Here is a 15105-nt window from a genome sequence, read left to right on the forward strand (position 1 = left end):
GGTCGTGTTCTTCAACAGGAGGGACTGACATCCTTCCCCCTCACCAAATGCCCTGTGATAACTGCCAGCTGCTCCAGAAGGTGAACAGAAAGACTGTTGAAGAACTGAACATGATCGGGCGCCTAGACGGTAGGAAAATAAGAAATAACTGCTGATTCAAACAAGACCACAGAATGTCGAGTTAATAATAATAATCAAAACAAAACAAAGCAAACTCATATCCTCTCAAACTAGTTGTTTCACAGGTTTCTGAGAGGGATAAAAGCCTCCCTCAGCAGCTGCTGCACACCTCCAGAAACACCTGCAACACCCAGAAATGCCCTTGCTGCATCTACAATTATATCAATTCTCTCAGATTTTCTTTCTACTACAGCAGTACAGTTAATTACCATTGCTAAAAAGGCCAAAACTCCATCTAGTCAAAAGCAAAACCTAGCATGCTTCCTGATGACTTGTCCTCCTTAGCTTCTTGTCTCACATCATTCTTGATGTATCTCTCCATTCTTTTAGCACTTTCATCATATGACAGTCCCTTTTCTGATCTCGTCTTATTCACGTTCTCTTCCTTAATTCTTTTTGGACACTGTGCTGAACCCATATTGTCATTTCCCTTGCAGTGCAGACACTTTGCTTGCTCTTTCTCAACTTTACAATCTTCCACTCGGCAGTTGTCCTTCCCCCAACTCCCATATCTTCTCACGTCATTACCTACTGCAGCAACATGTCCCTATTCCTGACAGCAAAAACATCTGAGAGGAGCTCTCATATGGTCTCACCCTGTAACTCACATAATCAAAGTACACTCTGGCAACTCCCCTTAAAAAGTCAAACACACAGAATTACTGTCCTCCTTCTCCCCTTCTCTGAATCTCGTAGTCATTCTTGTCTCACACGTACCTGCAACATCCTGAAATGACTCAGCTTTTACTGACAATGGCACACTACTTATCACTCCCTTCATCCTTGCTTTTGATCAGAGTGGAAAGCAAGTCACATAACAGATAACACAGAGATAACTTCCAAATACCTTGATCTAAAGGGCTCTATCTCTCTGACACTTTGATATACAATCAATGATAACATCCCACTTCTAGTTATCATGACTGATCGTACAGCTCCAAGTTTTCCCCCTACAAACTTTACGACATCATGTGGGTCCTTGAAAATCCTGTTTTCTCTTGTCACGGCTTTCATCCCAACAAGATACGTCTCCTCTGTTCCCAATGACTGGCTAGAATTGCTTGAGCAATTCAATGTATTTTTCTTCCTTTTCTTATTTTCAAACCCTCTCATGTCCTCATTCTCAGTTCCGATTTCACTCTCCGTCTTTGGCTCCGACGCCATATCTGCCCCAACGAAAACATCCCATGAACTCGACATCTCCCTTCTCTCCAGCGCCTGTGACACTGCTGTTCCGATTAATTGCATCGGCAATATTAGATCCCATCCCATGTAAACAGTCGGAATGATTTCAATCAGAATGTATATATATATATATATATATATATATATTTTTTTTTTTAAAGACACTGATACTATCCAATTAAATGTACTGTTTTCAGTGTGCGTATTGTAGCGAATTTGGGGGGCAATCACAGGAACTGCCGCAGCCGGGATGCGAACTTATATCTCCTGTGCCGCGGGAGACATCGCTGACCGCTCAACTAAACGATCCGGCCCGTTAGTTAGGGACCAACGTGTCTACTTATCCATGCACGTTACACTACCCCCCAGGAAATGGCACATTGGAGGTTAAAATGTTAAAGAGAATTTGAGGTGTCTGAAGAAATATGGACAGTTTGAGAGAGAGCTTTTCAGGTCAATCATTAAATGCACAGGCTTAACCCCCCCCCCCCCTCACCACCACCACCACCCATGTGATAATCTGGGACTAATAGCAAATTAGGATATTGGCAGTGGTTGCAGCATTGAATTATATCTACTGTCCCATGGGAGGTCAGGGAATCTAAGTGTGTTTGTGTGTGCATGTGTGCGTGCGTGCGTGCGTGCGTGTGTGAAACATATTTGTGATTAACAAGGAATTGTAGGTGGCTTTCTAACAAAAAAAAAATATAATGATACACTCTCTATACTGGACAGGTGCATCTTGTCACTGAACACTGTTCATTCGGTCATCTTTATAGTTTACCACCCGGAGTGTTCTCCATCTGCTCCAAACAGTATTAAATCATTCATGTTAGTTGCATATACAGTATGAGAACATCGCTGTTGAGATGAGCAGCCTTCCTATTTCTGGCAAACCAGGCGGGCAGATGGTAGTAATGCTCCAGCTCTGCATGTCTTACACATGTCATCCATGGCACCTGAAGTCATGCTATCAAAAGCAAAAATCGACAAAGTGAAAAGACCAAACAAAGGAAAATCACATAAATAATCCGCAATCACATCCATTATATGCTTGTTTTAATTTTGAGGAATATAAGGGAAGTGAGAGTAGCAATATTTTTCTTGCGTCAGGTCTCTTTGGCACTATTCCTGTACAGTTGTTACTGCAAGTCACCCAAGATCCTCCTCCTCCTCCTCACGGTGGGAATCTGCTGGTGTTACAATTTACATTCAGTCGATGACACCAAATTCATCGTCTTAATCCACGGGCCACGATCTTGATGGCATAACGTAAAGTTAAAGCAGAAATAGCAACAAAAAAACCGACTTTTTCTCTTTTAGGGCCCTTTGAGAGGATACTGATGTCATATTGAAGTCTCAGTGAGTCATCCTTTAAAATGAGTCGAGGCCTGAATAATCTGAGACTTTGGCGCCCTCTTCGAGGGTTTATTTTCCCTGCAGAAACCCGTGGGGATTGTCGATTGTCCTTGCAAACAATGCGTGTTAGTATTGCAAAAGAGACAGTCAGTGCACTGTATAGCTGAATGTTAATCACGACCTGCACAACAAAGAAGCAAAACATAATCATTTCGAAAGAAGACACTGTCCTCTTTAAGAGATATTTTTGCAGCTACTTGAACTTCATGGGCCTGAACGCATGTCTGGATGCCCCCCTCGATGTGCAAAGCAAACGTCTCGCTGAATCACATTCAGAAGCATTTATTCTGTTCTAATACACTGTTGCAACATGCTTCTGAATGGAGGAAACAGGCCACATTTGATTTTAATTACTTTGCAACACTTTATTTTTGTACCGTCGTGCATCCCGTTTTCTCTCCCTGCTCATTGCCATGGTTATCCACTCAACTGTTGAGATTAAGAGCGTTTGGGGAAATAAAAGTCATCATCTGTGATTCGAGTTTATTGTTAGACCTTTGGTATAAATTATAGCAAATTTAATTATCCATCGCATGTCAGCCCATTCAGTTCGACTGCTGTGCCAGGAAGGGATTTGTATTGACCAAGGCCTAAATGTTACGGTATATATTATGCAATCGGTATATATTATGCAATCAAGGAAGAAGGCAAACTCAACACAAAATGTAAACAGCCCCACATACAGTAGATTTAGTTCTGTGTTCAGGTATCAAGAGATGTGATAACTTGCTCCGACTTAAACGCATTGAGTCTCCAAACCATCCAAATGCCTTCACCTCGGCTCCTCCTATTAAACCAGCGTAGACATGGAATGGGTGCTTAATGGGAACTACAGCAGTGTTCAAAGGCACAAAGACCACTTCTTCTTTTTATCATTTCAACCACACAGTCTCCATGGAAATGACGGCACTGTACTTATACACTAAGTAATGATGCTTTGGGACTGGACTTGGCGATAAAATAACCAGAAATATAAGTTCTTTCACTGCATCTCATAAATATTCAATTGTCCGAGACGAGTAATGTAGATGTGAAAGTCAATAAAATTAACTTTCCCACCCACTTTAAAGCGAGACCAAGTTGCTTAGAAACGACTGTAAAGCAAAAGGAAGCTGGCTTGTGCGATAACAAATCGCGTCGTTTACACTTGCCTTTCCATATGTAAAAAACAAAAAAGAAGGTCTTCAAGATACCGGGCCCTGAGCCAGGGTTTTTGTTTTCTAATGGATGGCGTTAGGTTTTCAGTTGAACCAACCTTTATTGTGGTTTTACAGCGTTTCCCCCCCCCCCATAACTTATTTCCTGCTGTGAAATAAGCCTGCCCACTATTGTAGCCTAGGGGCCCTGCTGAGGTGACTTACAGCTTTGCCTTTACCTTCAGGTCCCTTTGAAACGAGAACAACACAGCTCGCCTGGAGCCCATTTACATACCAAGGCGTGAGCTCGTGCACCCATTTGTTTGATTATAAACGGGCATCAGCACCACGTTACCTAATGACCTTCTCCACACATCACTGGGTTCATGGTCAAGAAGCGGTGTCAGCACTGTTCGCAACACTCGCAGCAGTGCCATTGAGAAACTCGTAGCACTTTTAACTCGTTGCCATTAGTTGAAAGGAATGGATACAAGGAGAATGTCTCCAGTGCCTTTGTGGTTCAGGAAGTTTTGTTTTGCACCCCCCCACTAAGTCACTGACACTCTGTTAAGACACCCAGGGTCTGGGTGTAAAGCTCCTAAATCCAATTTAGAAAATATCTTGGGAAATGGTGCCCCCTCGAGGGCAGATCCTGAACTTCACTCTTCCAGGGAAAATTCATCCCGTCTTAAAAAAAAAAAAGTATGACGCAGAAAGTTTTTTCCCCCGTGGTTTTATTTCATATAAGACACTTGAAATGTATTTACATTGCAAAAAAAAACAAAACTGCTGGGTCAGTAATAACATTCAAATCTATTTTGGAAAATAAAACATGGTTCTGTGATAATGTCTTTATGCATTCTCAGTAATCCAGTTAAGAAAAATGAAGGTTGAATCAGTTCATTTGGATACATCGTTTATTGACAGACATGTTTCACGTGTGGCTGCCTCTGCGGCCAGCTCCTCCTCTCCCCCTTTCTCTGCCATTGTTGTCCAGGAGCTCCTGGCGCTCGAGGGGCCACGGCCCCCAGTTTGACTTGTATGCATTGTTGTACCTATGACTTAGAACTCTTGCATGAAAGCTTTGTTCTCTGTCTAGATAGTCTAGCTCATTCTTGCTGTGATCTTGAAGTGCATGTAGAGGAATTAAACACGTTGTGTTTGAGGCTGTCCACCCACACCCAGTACAGCGGTCCTTACCTGCAGGTAAGAAACATATCTGTCAATAAACCATGTGTCCAGATGACCTGATTCAACCTTTTTGAGGTTCTGGGATATTGGGAAAATAGATGTAATGCTCGACACGTAACGAACTCACAGTGATTTCATTATCTTAGAAGTTGGGGCTATCCCTTAATTTTGTGTTGGAAAACAGAAGTTAGGTTCTCCTCTTCATCCATCCATTATCCAAACTGGGATAGGGGAGACACCCTGGACAGGCTGCCAGTCCATCACAGGGCCGACACACACACACACATTCACACCTACAGACAATTTAGTATGGCCGATTCACCTGACCTACATGTCTTTGGACTGTGGGAGGAAACCGGAGCTGCCGGAGGAAACCAACGCAGACACAGAGAGAACATGCAAACTCCACACAGAGGACGACCCTCAAGGTTGGAGGACCCCAGGGTTCGAACCCCGGACCTTCTTGCTGCAAGGCGACCGCGCTAACCACTGTGCCACCATAGCGTTCCCAGGGTCTTCTTTTGTTTGCAATAAATTGTGTTTCATTGCCCAAACAAAATGTGTTTTTGTATTTACATATTATACCTATGGGGCTGGATAAGGGTGTTAGGTTGAGTACTAACACATCTTGTATTAACATTTCAGTGCATAGTGAAAGCAAGTATGTACAGCAGTGGAATGTCATAGTTCTCTGGTAGGATCCTACATGTGACATGAACCACACCAAAATCAATTGGGACAAGTGAGTTCAGATATTATTCTGAATTGTTTTGTCTTGAACTCACCATGTGCTGATTTATATAGTCAACCTCACCTCAGCTAGGCCATCCGCCAGGACGCCTCTAATATATAGTCAAAATACATCTATTTTACAAGATTATGTTAAGTGTAGTATTTATTCTGATGGATTATATCCACAATTTTGCCTCGAATGAAAAAAAATTTTTTTTTACCTGCATTTAAGCTCCTCAGAATTTGTCGGGTTATCAAAACACAGACTCGTTGGTTTCCATTTTTTACAAAAGGGACCAATTAAGGGACTATAAATTACATGGGGTACTACATGATTATTATGTGTTGCATGTGTTACAATAAACTATATGCAGGGAACTGTGACGCTTACACCTTTTTTAGATAACCTACCATTATTAGTAAACACACCTTTAAAAGAGGTGGCTAACTAATGAGCTAGTTATAAATTTATCTACAATTTTCAAGTATAAACATAAATTCATGCATCTGTATTTAAACATATACACAACTCAACATCTTGCTTCATTGGACTACATCCCCAAGACCGATTCAGTTTGGCATTCAGTTTCACACACACACACACACACACACACACACACACACACACACACACACACACACGTAACAGCTTCAGCTTTTAAATCAATATCGGCAAATAATGACATACAAATGTACTATATAAGTGAACTAAAACTTTCAAATGTACAGACATATGTTATGCTCATTCCCCTCTTGTCATTTCTCACCCAGGACGATCTTTGGCCCATCACGCCTCTAGGCCCACAGCTCTAAAACACCAAGCTCTTTTGAAAGTCTTCGCACAAACCAACCCAACCTTAAAAAAAAAAAAAAAAAACATTTAAACTACCACAACAGCCAGTCTTTAAGCATGCCTTCCCAGCTCTGATGCCACAACCATGTCGCCACCTTTCCTTCAGCACTCCAAGTCAATGCTGAGCAGCAACCCCTCCAGGGCCCCCAGCTTCTGGTTGGCCTCCTCTATAGCACTGTAGGTCTGGACATTGCTGGCAATGTGGTAGCGGATGTCGTCAACCAAGGGGATGGAGTCTGTCTTGTGCCTTTCCTCCACGGACGCGGCATCCTCCTTGATCATCTCGGCAAACTCGGCATGGTCTACCAGCTGTAAAAACAGGTTAACCATGTTTGAAATTCTCTTGAAGCTGTTTGAGCATGGATAACCGGTATGTCCCTTTCAGCCCAGAATTGTAATACACAACACATGGTTGTGTGGGACTCTTTGTTGACAACATTTGTCTGCCATAACTCCATATGAATCATTTTAATATGTAGCCAAAAAACACCAAGAGTGTCTTCTCTGCAATTATGTTATATCAGTGATGCACTGATCACAAAGGCAAGGTAATGTCGGTATCGCCAAAGTACTGATATACCCTCCTGAAAAATAAGGTTTCTATAGCACATCTGTACTTTGCACTGATTTGTAAGCATGAAAACCATGTGTTCAGTGCACCTCATCTCATACAGTATCTCTGGCATTGTCTTGTTAACACTGCAAACAGAATGCACCCTCCAATGTCAAAACAGAGAAGTTACTCACCTTCTCTATAATCTTGGCCATGAACTCGGTGCACTGGTCTTCTAGGCGAGACAGGCAGAAAAGCTTAGCCGTCTTCCACATGTGGAGAACGTTTTCCTCACACAAACTCTTTGCTAGGGTCTTCCCACACAGACGCTTCAGCCCCGGGAGCAGGTACATGTCAGCCACACAAAGTATGTCAAAAACGGTGTCTGGAGATAACTGGACAAAAAAAAAAAAGACAATAGTGAGTTTATCTGCTGTGTATTGCACTGAATCACGCTCATAGCAGGAAATCCAGTGTGCACATTACCTAGCTTTCATGGACAAAGCCGATGGTCAACAAATCCAAATAAAGGGTGACTCTCAAGTCTGAACTTACCTCTGTGTCATCACTATAGATGTAGTAAAGGAGGGAGATAAAGATTTCATGGGAGATGTTGTGGAGTGTGAGCACTGGGGTGCTGGGCTGGGACTGGAGCACGTCACCCTCACTGAAATGGTCCTCCAGCAAGGCTTTAAAGTAATCACTGCGTCCACAGAAAAAAGCCTAAGACACACAGAGACATATGCCACAAATGTAGAAATACGCGGACGCTGAAATGAGTTTGTGGATGACGTCAAAAATCTGGCCACAGAATGCATCGTGAGAAATCTTTACTGCATACCTTATGGCATAAGAAATTGTATTGGTCAACACTGAAGCAAATGTCAGGATAACTGGGGAAGTTGTCGACTCTGTCAAAGGGAAGTTCACCAAATCCGACCTGGAGGAGGTTCCAAAGAGCCATAATGAACTCTGCTCAGTAAAGCAGTCGCGTTTTATGTGATGACAACACATGTGGTCATACTAACAACCGTCACATTAACAACCACAGAGCACTTCCTATCAGTACACTCACCCTCAGTTCTGCGGGAATGGCACAGTCTGCCAGTTGAGCCATCTCCTCCTGGAGTCGGCAGTTCTGAGGCTCCAGGGTGAGCACCTTCACACAGGTTCCTGGCTTATTGGAAACTAAACGGCATGAGGGAGTAGACGGCAAGATCATTAGGTATTGCCACTCAGGAAAAGAGCAAATAACGAAACACCGAAACACCCCCACACATAGGGTTTTATAATGTAAACTATCACACATGCGCTAATCTACCCTTGGAACTTTAGTAAAGAGAAAATACATTTTTTGAGGCATTTTGAAAAACAGTCACAAATTCTTTTCAATTTCTCCCGTAAATATGAGCACAAGATAAATTCCTCACCAAATTCATACACCTGTTTACATTTATTCTCCAACTCCTCTATAAGAGCTCCCATTTTGCACTGTTTGGCCAGTCGTCTGCAGTCCTCCACAAGGCTTACATCAATGTCCATGCGTCCTGAAGTCAAAAAAAGGGAGAGATAATGTCGAGATAAAAATGTTCCATCTCTTCAGCCTATTGAAATGTCTATTATGTCTATTATTACCTGAATCTAAAAGGGATGATACCTAGTGATTTTTTTTCTTCAAATTTTGACCCTTTTTCGTCACCAGTTACACAGCAGTATGTGCCCTTCAAGGGTCCCTATCTTTACATTTAATATCTTAAAGTATATAATTTCCTTACAATTGAGGCCACCTTGCCTATGGTTTCAATGAGGAAGGCAAAAGAAATATCAGCGCTCAAAAGAGCTAAGTATCCCTTCAATGACCTAAAACTGAAACCGTCTTATCATTAATTAACCCGTTCTATCAGAAGATGTGGTTTGCCACCAGAGGCTTCTCCATATGCCCTTCATGATCCTGGCAAGTATCGAATTCAGTTTTCCTGGGGGAGTCTGAAAACTGACCAAGGTTGGCGTCACAAAAAAAAAGGACAGCTTGAACACACACCCACCTGTATAGAAGTACTGCAACAGGGCTCCAAAGGCTGCAGGGTTAATCTGAAAATCAAAACAACGTTTATCCACATAGATGCAATGTGATCCAGAATTAGTCATGAAAATCTAATAACTGTGCTACTGACATACAGAGCCCATATTGACTGGTGCGATTACCAATGTGGTAACACAAAAACAAACAGAATATAGCCACGTATTTGCGGCAACTCGGGACCCACCAGAGGGTGCTTCAGGGTGATCATGTCCTTCCCTTTCCATTTGGTTTCGAACATAGCGGAGAAATATTCCGAGCGTGCACTGAGAATGCAGCGGTGAGCAGGAAATGTCTCTCCATGAACCAGGAACTTGACATCACTGTATTGACCTTGTTCAAGTAACCTGACGACAAAAGTACACAAAAATGGTAGGGTTGGGATGGAGGCATCATGGTGGCTCATTTGACTGGTGCATCTACCAAAAGCTTAAAGTAATATAGGCTCAAACCCCAGTTCATGTTAAAGTATTGTACACAATCACATCTCTTTACCGAATCTTTTTATTTCACATTGCTATTCTGACAAAATGTTAAACCTAACAAAAAATGTAGGTTGCTTACTCTTTTCGATGCATGCTCAATAATCCTGGTAAAGAAATCTCAGAAAATTGAATCAGTTCGAGGTAGCTCTCCACAGTCTACACCCAACTACAGGCCAGTGGCCCCTCTTTCAAGGATGAGGATGATTTAATTTGATTTTGATATACTTTACTAATCCCCATGGGCAAATTCTCTGCATTTGACCCACCCTAGCTGTGTAGGTAGGAGCAGTTGGCAGCTGCCGTGCAGCACCCAGGGACCAACTCCAGTTTGTCTGAGCATGCCTCGGTCAGGGGCACAGACAGGCGTATTAACCCTGACATGCACATGTCTTTTTGATAGTGGGAGAATCCGGGGGAAACACACCATAGACACGGAGAGAACATGCAAACTCCATACAGCGGACAACCTGGGATGACCCACAAGGCTGGACAACCCCGGGGTTCGAACCCAGCACCTTCTTGCTGTGAGGCGACAGCGCTAACCACTGGCACGGTTGGCTGGTGGTTAGCGCTCCCCAATGTAGCGAATTCAGGGGGCACCCAGGAATCAAACCCGGATAGCCCACACCACAGGCGACTGCACTAACCAGTCAACTAAAGGGTCCGACCCTGAACACCTAGGGATGTGCACATCCTTGAAAGGGAGGAACACTGGTTTGACAGGGAGTCAAAGAGGCCATCTATGTGAAGAGGGAATGACCATCCCTGAACCGAAGAGTACATCTGTCACCCATCTTACAATGATGTGATTGCAACTATTCCCAAATCCTCTGTGAATAGTACACATGGCCATTGTAACTCTAGTTAATGGTCACAGCAACGTGCATATGAAACTGGTCGTTGGATTCGGTCGTTATGCAGCTGTATTGTTTATAAGGGTGGAGTTATCCGCAGTCAGTTGAGACTGAAGGGGTCTCTTGGATGAATGATGAAACGTGTCCCCCAAGAAACGCTGTGTCCGGATGAACTGATTCAACTTTCTGAGGTATGAGCTAGAGCTTAATCGTCAGTGATCACTGGGAAAATCGACAAGAGTATGGGCAAATAAGCGCTTTAAATTTAAGATGAATCTCGTGAAAGGTAACAATGCAGTTGATCCTCACATGTGCAGAAAGTGGTCAAAATAGTCACGTTGCATGGTTTGGGAACTGATACACTTGTAATCTTTGAGCAGACGTCGAATAGAATCACTGAGGGAACCATACATACATCGCTCGCCATCAAATGTGTTGGCTTCACACTTGGCACCTGAGAGCAAGATAAAAAAATGAATAAATAAGATGGCCAGTGTCACTTCACAATGCCAAAGTGTACATTTGATGGTATATCAGTGTCCACTCTGTGACCAAAGGCAGGCCAACATCTCTGAACTTTATTTAGCTTTTTGTTTTTGTTAGGTCTACATGATATTATTAAGTAGTATTGTTACTTTAGTAAAAAAAAAATCGAGCCTTACCTTTCGCCAACAAGTACTGGACTAGCTCCTCGTGACCACAGAGACATGCATAGTACCTGAAAAAAAAAGCGGCCACATTACAAATGGTCAGCGTACTTCCGCAGCTCCGGCGACAGAATTAGGATAATGGTGGGTGTCATCCATTGTCGTTTAATGTATGTACCTGTGTGAACATATAACTGGGCTGGAACGGTAACTTGGGACAATGCAATAAAACTTGACCATACTGTACTTACAACGGCGTACTGTCCCAGTTATCTCTTACATTGAGATCCACATCTCGTTGTTCAACGAGACACCTTCAGAAAACAGCAAAACAAAATTGCATTGATTAAGTGGTAAATCAAAATGAAATTAAAAGAACAAATGTTATTTTCAGAATATCTGCAAAAAAAACAAATTTTTAGTGAGACAAGTAATGCAGATGTGAGTATTAGAATATTATCTAATATTACTATCAGCATATATACTGGGAACTTAAAGATGGAGCATTACTTGAGTGCTGGTAAGTAATGTCTGTGTATAAGCAATTGCAGAGCATTGGCGATGTCTAGAAATGACACCGCATGACATTAATTGTTAGTAAATGGTAAATGCAGACCCAATCCTACATCCCGTGACAGATGGGGCTTTCAACTTGTGGGGACCCTGACAATACCTGACTATACCTTGTAGTTGTATTCTAAACTTGTAATGGAAAAGCATGCTAAATTCTACAATTTCAAAAGATAAGTATTCTAAATTGTGTTTGATCCAAGTCCACGGCCCCCACTCCATTTAAGTCCATGAAATAACTGGAAAAAAAATTTAGGGGGGGGGACTTCCCCCCTTTTTTTCTCCCCAATTGTACCTGGCCAATTACTTCACTCTTCAGAGCCGTCCTGGTCACTGCTCCACCCCCTCTGCTGATCCGGGGAGGGCTGCAGACTACCACATACCTCCTCCAATACATGTGGAGTCACCAGCTGCTTCTTTTCACCTGACAGTGAGGAGTTTTGCCAGGGGGACATAGGGCGTGGGAGGATCACGCTATTCCCCCCAGTTCCCCCTCCCCCCTGAACAGGTGCCCTGACCGACCAGAGAAGGCGCTAGTGCAGCAACCAGGACACATACCCACACCCGGCTTCCCACCTGCAGACACGGCAAATTGTGTCTGTAGGGACGCCAGACAAAGCCGGAGGTAACACACAACCATTGCCAGTTGGCAACGGAATAGACCGCTATGCTACCCGGATGCCCCTGGAAGAAAAAAAAACTTGTAGCAAAAAAAGGTATATATTCCCAAGGAAAAAAGGTTGGTTTTCAGTTATGTATATGGACAACGTGTTGTTATGTGTTCATAATAACCAACCCTTTACTGACCTCAGTGCTGGCTACCTGGCTGGATTAACACCTGGTAGCACAAGTGACATTTTTATGACAAAAGTTGATGGGAAATGAACGGATGAGCATATATGCATTTTTTTTCTTACACTTTCAAGTATATTTTTTTCATATTTACAATTCTATGAAATGATGGAGATGTGACTCCTTAACATTATTTCTAGTTAGGAGTTGCAAATAGCTTCCTTCACTACTACTACTTTCAGCTGCTCCCGTTAGGGGTCGCCACAGCGGCTCATGCGTTTTCATCTCTTCCTGTTTTCTGCATCTTCCTCTATCATGCCAGCCACCTGCATGTCCTCCTTCACCACATCCATAAACTTCCTCTTTGGCCTTCCTTTTTTTCCTATTCCCTGGCAGCTCCATATTCAGCACCCTTCTCCCAATATACCCAGCATCTCTCTTCCACACATGTCCAAACCATCTCAACCTTGCCTCTCTTGCTTCGTCTCCAAACCGTCCAACCTGAGCCGTCCCTCTAATATACTCGTTCCTAATCCTGTCCTTCTTCATCACTCCCAATGAAAATCTTAGCATCTTCAACTCTGCCACCTCCAGCTCCGCCTCCTGTCTTTTCGTCAGTGCCACTGTCTCCAAACCATATAACATAACTGGTCTCACTACCATCTTGTAAACCTTCTCTTTAACCTTTCTGTTGCAAATCACTCCTGACGCTCTTCTCCACCCTGCCTGCACTCTCTTCTGCACTCTCTGTTCTTTGAACAGTTAACCCCCAAGTATTTAAACTCATATGCTTTTGTCACCTCTTCTCCTTGCATCCTCACCATTATGTTGTCCTCCCTCTCATTCACGCAGAGGTATTCTGTCTTGCTCCTATGGACTTTCATTCCTCTTCTCTCCAGTGCATACCTCCAACTCTCCAGGCTCTCCTCACCCTGCTCCCTACTCTCGCTACAGATCACAATGTCATCTGCAAACATCATAATCCACGGAGACTCCTGCCTGATCTTGTCCATCTACCCATCCATCACCATTTCAAACAAGAAAGGGCTCAGAGCCGATCCTTGATATAATCCCACTTCCAGCTTGAACCCATCTGTCATTCCAACCACACACCTCACCACTGTCACACTGCCCTCATACATATCCTGCACCTACATGCTTCTCTGCCACTCCCGACTTCCTCATATAATACCACACCTCCTCTCTCGGCACCCTGTCATATGCTTTCTCTAAATCCACAAAGACACAGTGTAACTCCTTCTGGCCTTCTCTATACTTCTCCATCAACATTCTCAAAGCAAACATCACATCTGTAGTACTCTTTCATGGCATGAAACCATACTGCTGCTCGCTAATCATCACCTCTCCTCTTAACCTAGCTTCTATTACTCTTTCCCATAACTTCATGCTATAGCTGATCAACTTTATTCCTCTGTAGTTGCTACAGTTTTGCACACCGCCCTTGTTCTTGAAAATCCATACCAGTATGCTTCTTCTCCACTCCTCAGGCATCCTCTCACTTTCCAAGATTGTGTTTAAACACTCGAGTTAAAAACTCCACGGCCATTTCTCCTAAACACATCCATGCCCTCCACAGGTATGTCATCAGGACCAACTGCCCTTCCACTCTTCATCCCCTTCATAGCTGCCCTCACTTCCTCCTTGCTAGTCCACCGCACTTCCTGATTCACTATCCCTACATCATCCAACATTCTCTCTCTCTCTCTCTCTCTCTCTCTCTCTCTCTCTCTCTCTCTCTCTCTCTCTCTCTCTCTCTCATTTTCTTCATTCATCAGCCCCTCAAAGTACTCCTTCCACCTTCTCAACACACTCTCCTCACTTGTCAGCACATTTCCATCTCTATCCTTGATCGCCCTAACCTGCTGCACATCCGTCCCTCTGTCTAGCCAATCGGTATAAGTAATTTTCTGCTTCCTTAGTGTCTAACCTTTTGCACAACTCACCTATGCCTTTTCCTTTGCCACCTCTCTCTTCGCTTTACACTGCATCTCCTTGTACTCCTCCTGTCTACTTTCTTTATCTGTCTGACTATCCCACTTCTCCTTTGCCAATCTCTTCCTCTGTATACTCTGCTGTACTTCCTCATTCCCCCCAAGACTCCTTGTCTTCCTTCCTCTGTCCTGATGACACACCAAGTATCTTCCTAGCTGTCTCCCTCACCATTTCTTCAGTGGTTGCCCAACCATCCGGCAACTCTTCACTACCACCCAGGGCCTATTTTAACTCCTCCCTGAACTCCACACAACAGCCTTCCTTCTCCAGCTTCCACCATTTGATCCATGGCCCTGCCCTCACTCTCTTATCTTTGGCGCTCGACAGCAGCAGAGGCCATAAACAGGGATCCAACGGAGAGTAGTAATAATAATAATAACTATATTTATACTATAGCACTTCTCTAGATACCCAA

The 15105-nt window shown here is 43.3% G+C and overlaps 1 protein-coding gene across 1 annotated transcript in view; it reads right to left on the reverse strand.

Annotated features, from left to right (window-relative positions):
• Positions 1–5107: 5107 nt before the first annotated feature.
• abtb1 (ankyrin repeat and BTB (POZ) domain containing 1) overlaps positions 5108–15105 on the reverse strand; it is a 10962-nt gene continuing 964 nt past the window's right edge. The window contains exons 2-13 of the mRNA XM_056275077.1: positions 11567–11629; positions 11331–11386; positions 10978–11122; positions 9517–9676; positions 9295–9340; positions 8680–8796; positions 8325–8437; positions 8091–8189; positions 7805–7972; positions 7444–7644; positions 6792–7005; positions 5108–5120 (exon numbers count right to left, since the gene is read on the reverse strand). Of these exons, the coding sequence (XP_056131052.1) occupies positions 6799–7005; positions 7444–7644; positions 7805–7972; positions 8091–8189; positions 8325–8437; positions 8680–8796; positions 9295–9340; positions 9517–9676; positions 10978–11122; positions 11331–11386; positions 11567–11629 (1375 nt within the window). The 3' untranslated portion in view covers positions 5108–5120; positions 6792–6798. The remainder of the gene's footprint in view (positions 5121–6791; positions 7006–7443; positions 7645–7804; positions 7973–8090; positions 8190–8324; positions 8438–8679; positions 8797–9294; positions 9341–9516; positions 9677–10977; positions 11123–11330; positions 11387–11566; positions 11630–15105) is intronic.

Source organism: Lampris incognitus, chromosome 2 (assembly GCF_029633865.1).
Source record: "Lampris incognitus isolate fLamInc1 chromosome 2, fLamInc1.hap2, whole genome shotgun sequence".
In the NCBI taxonomy this organism is placed as follows: Eukaryota; Metazoa; Chordata; class Actinopteri; order Lampriformes; family Lampridae; genus Lampris; species Lampris incognitus.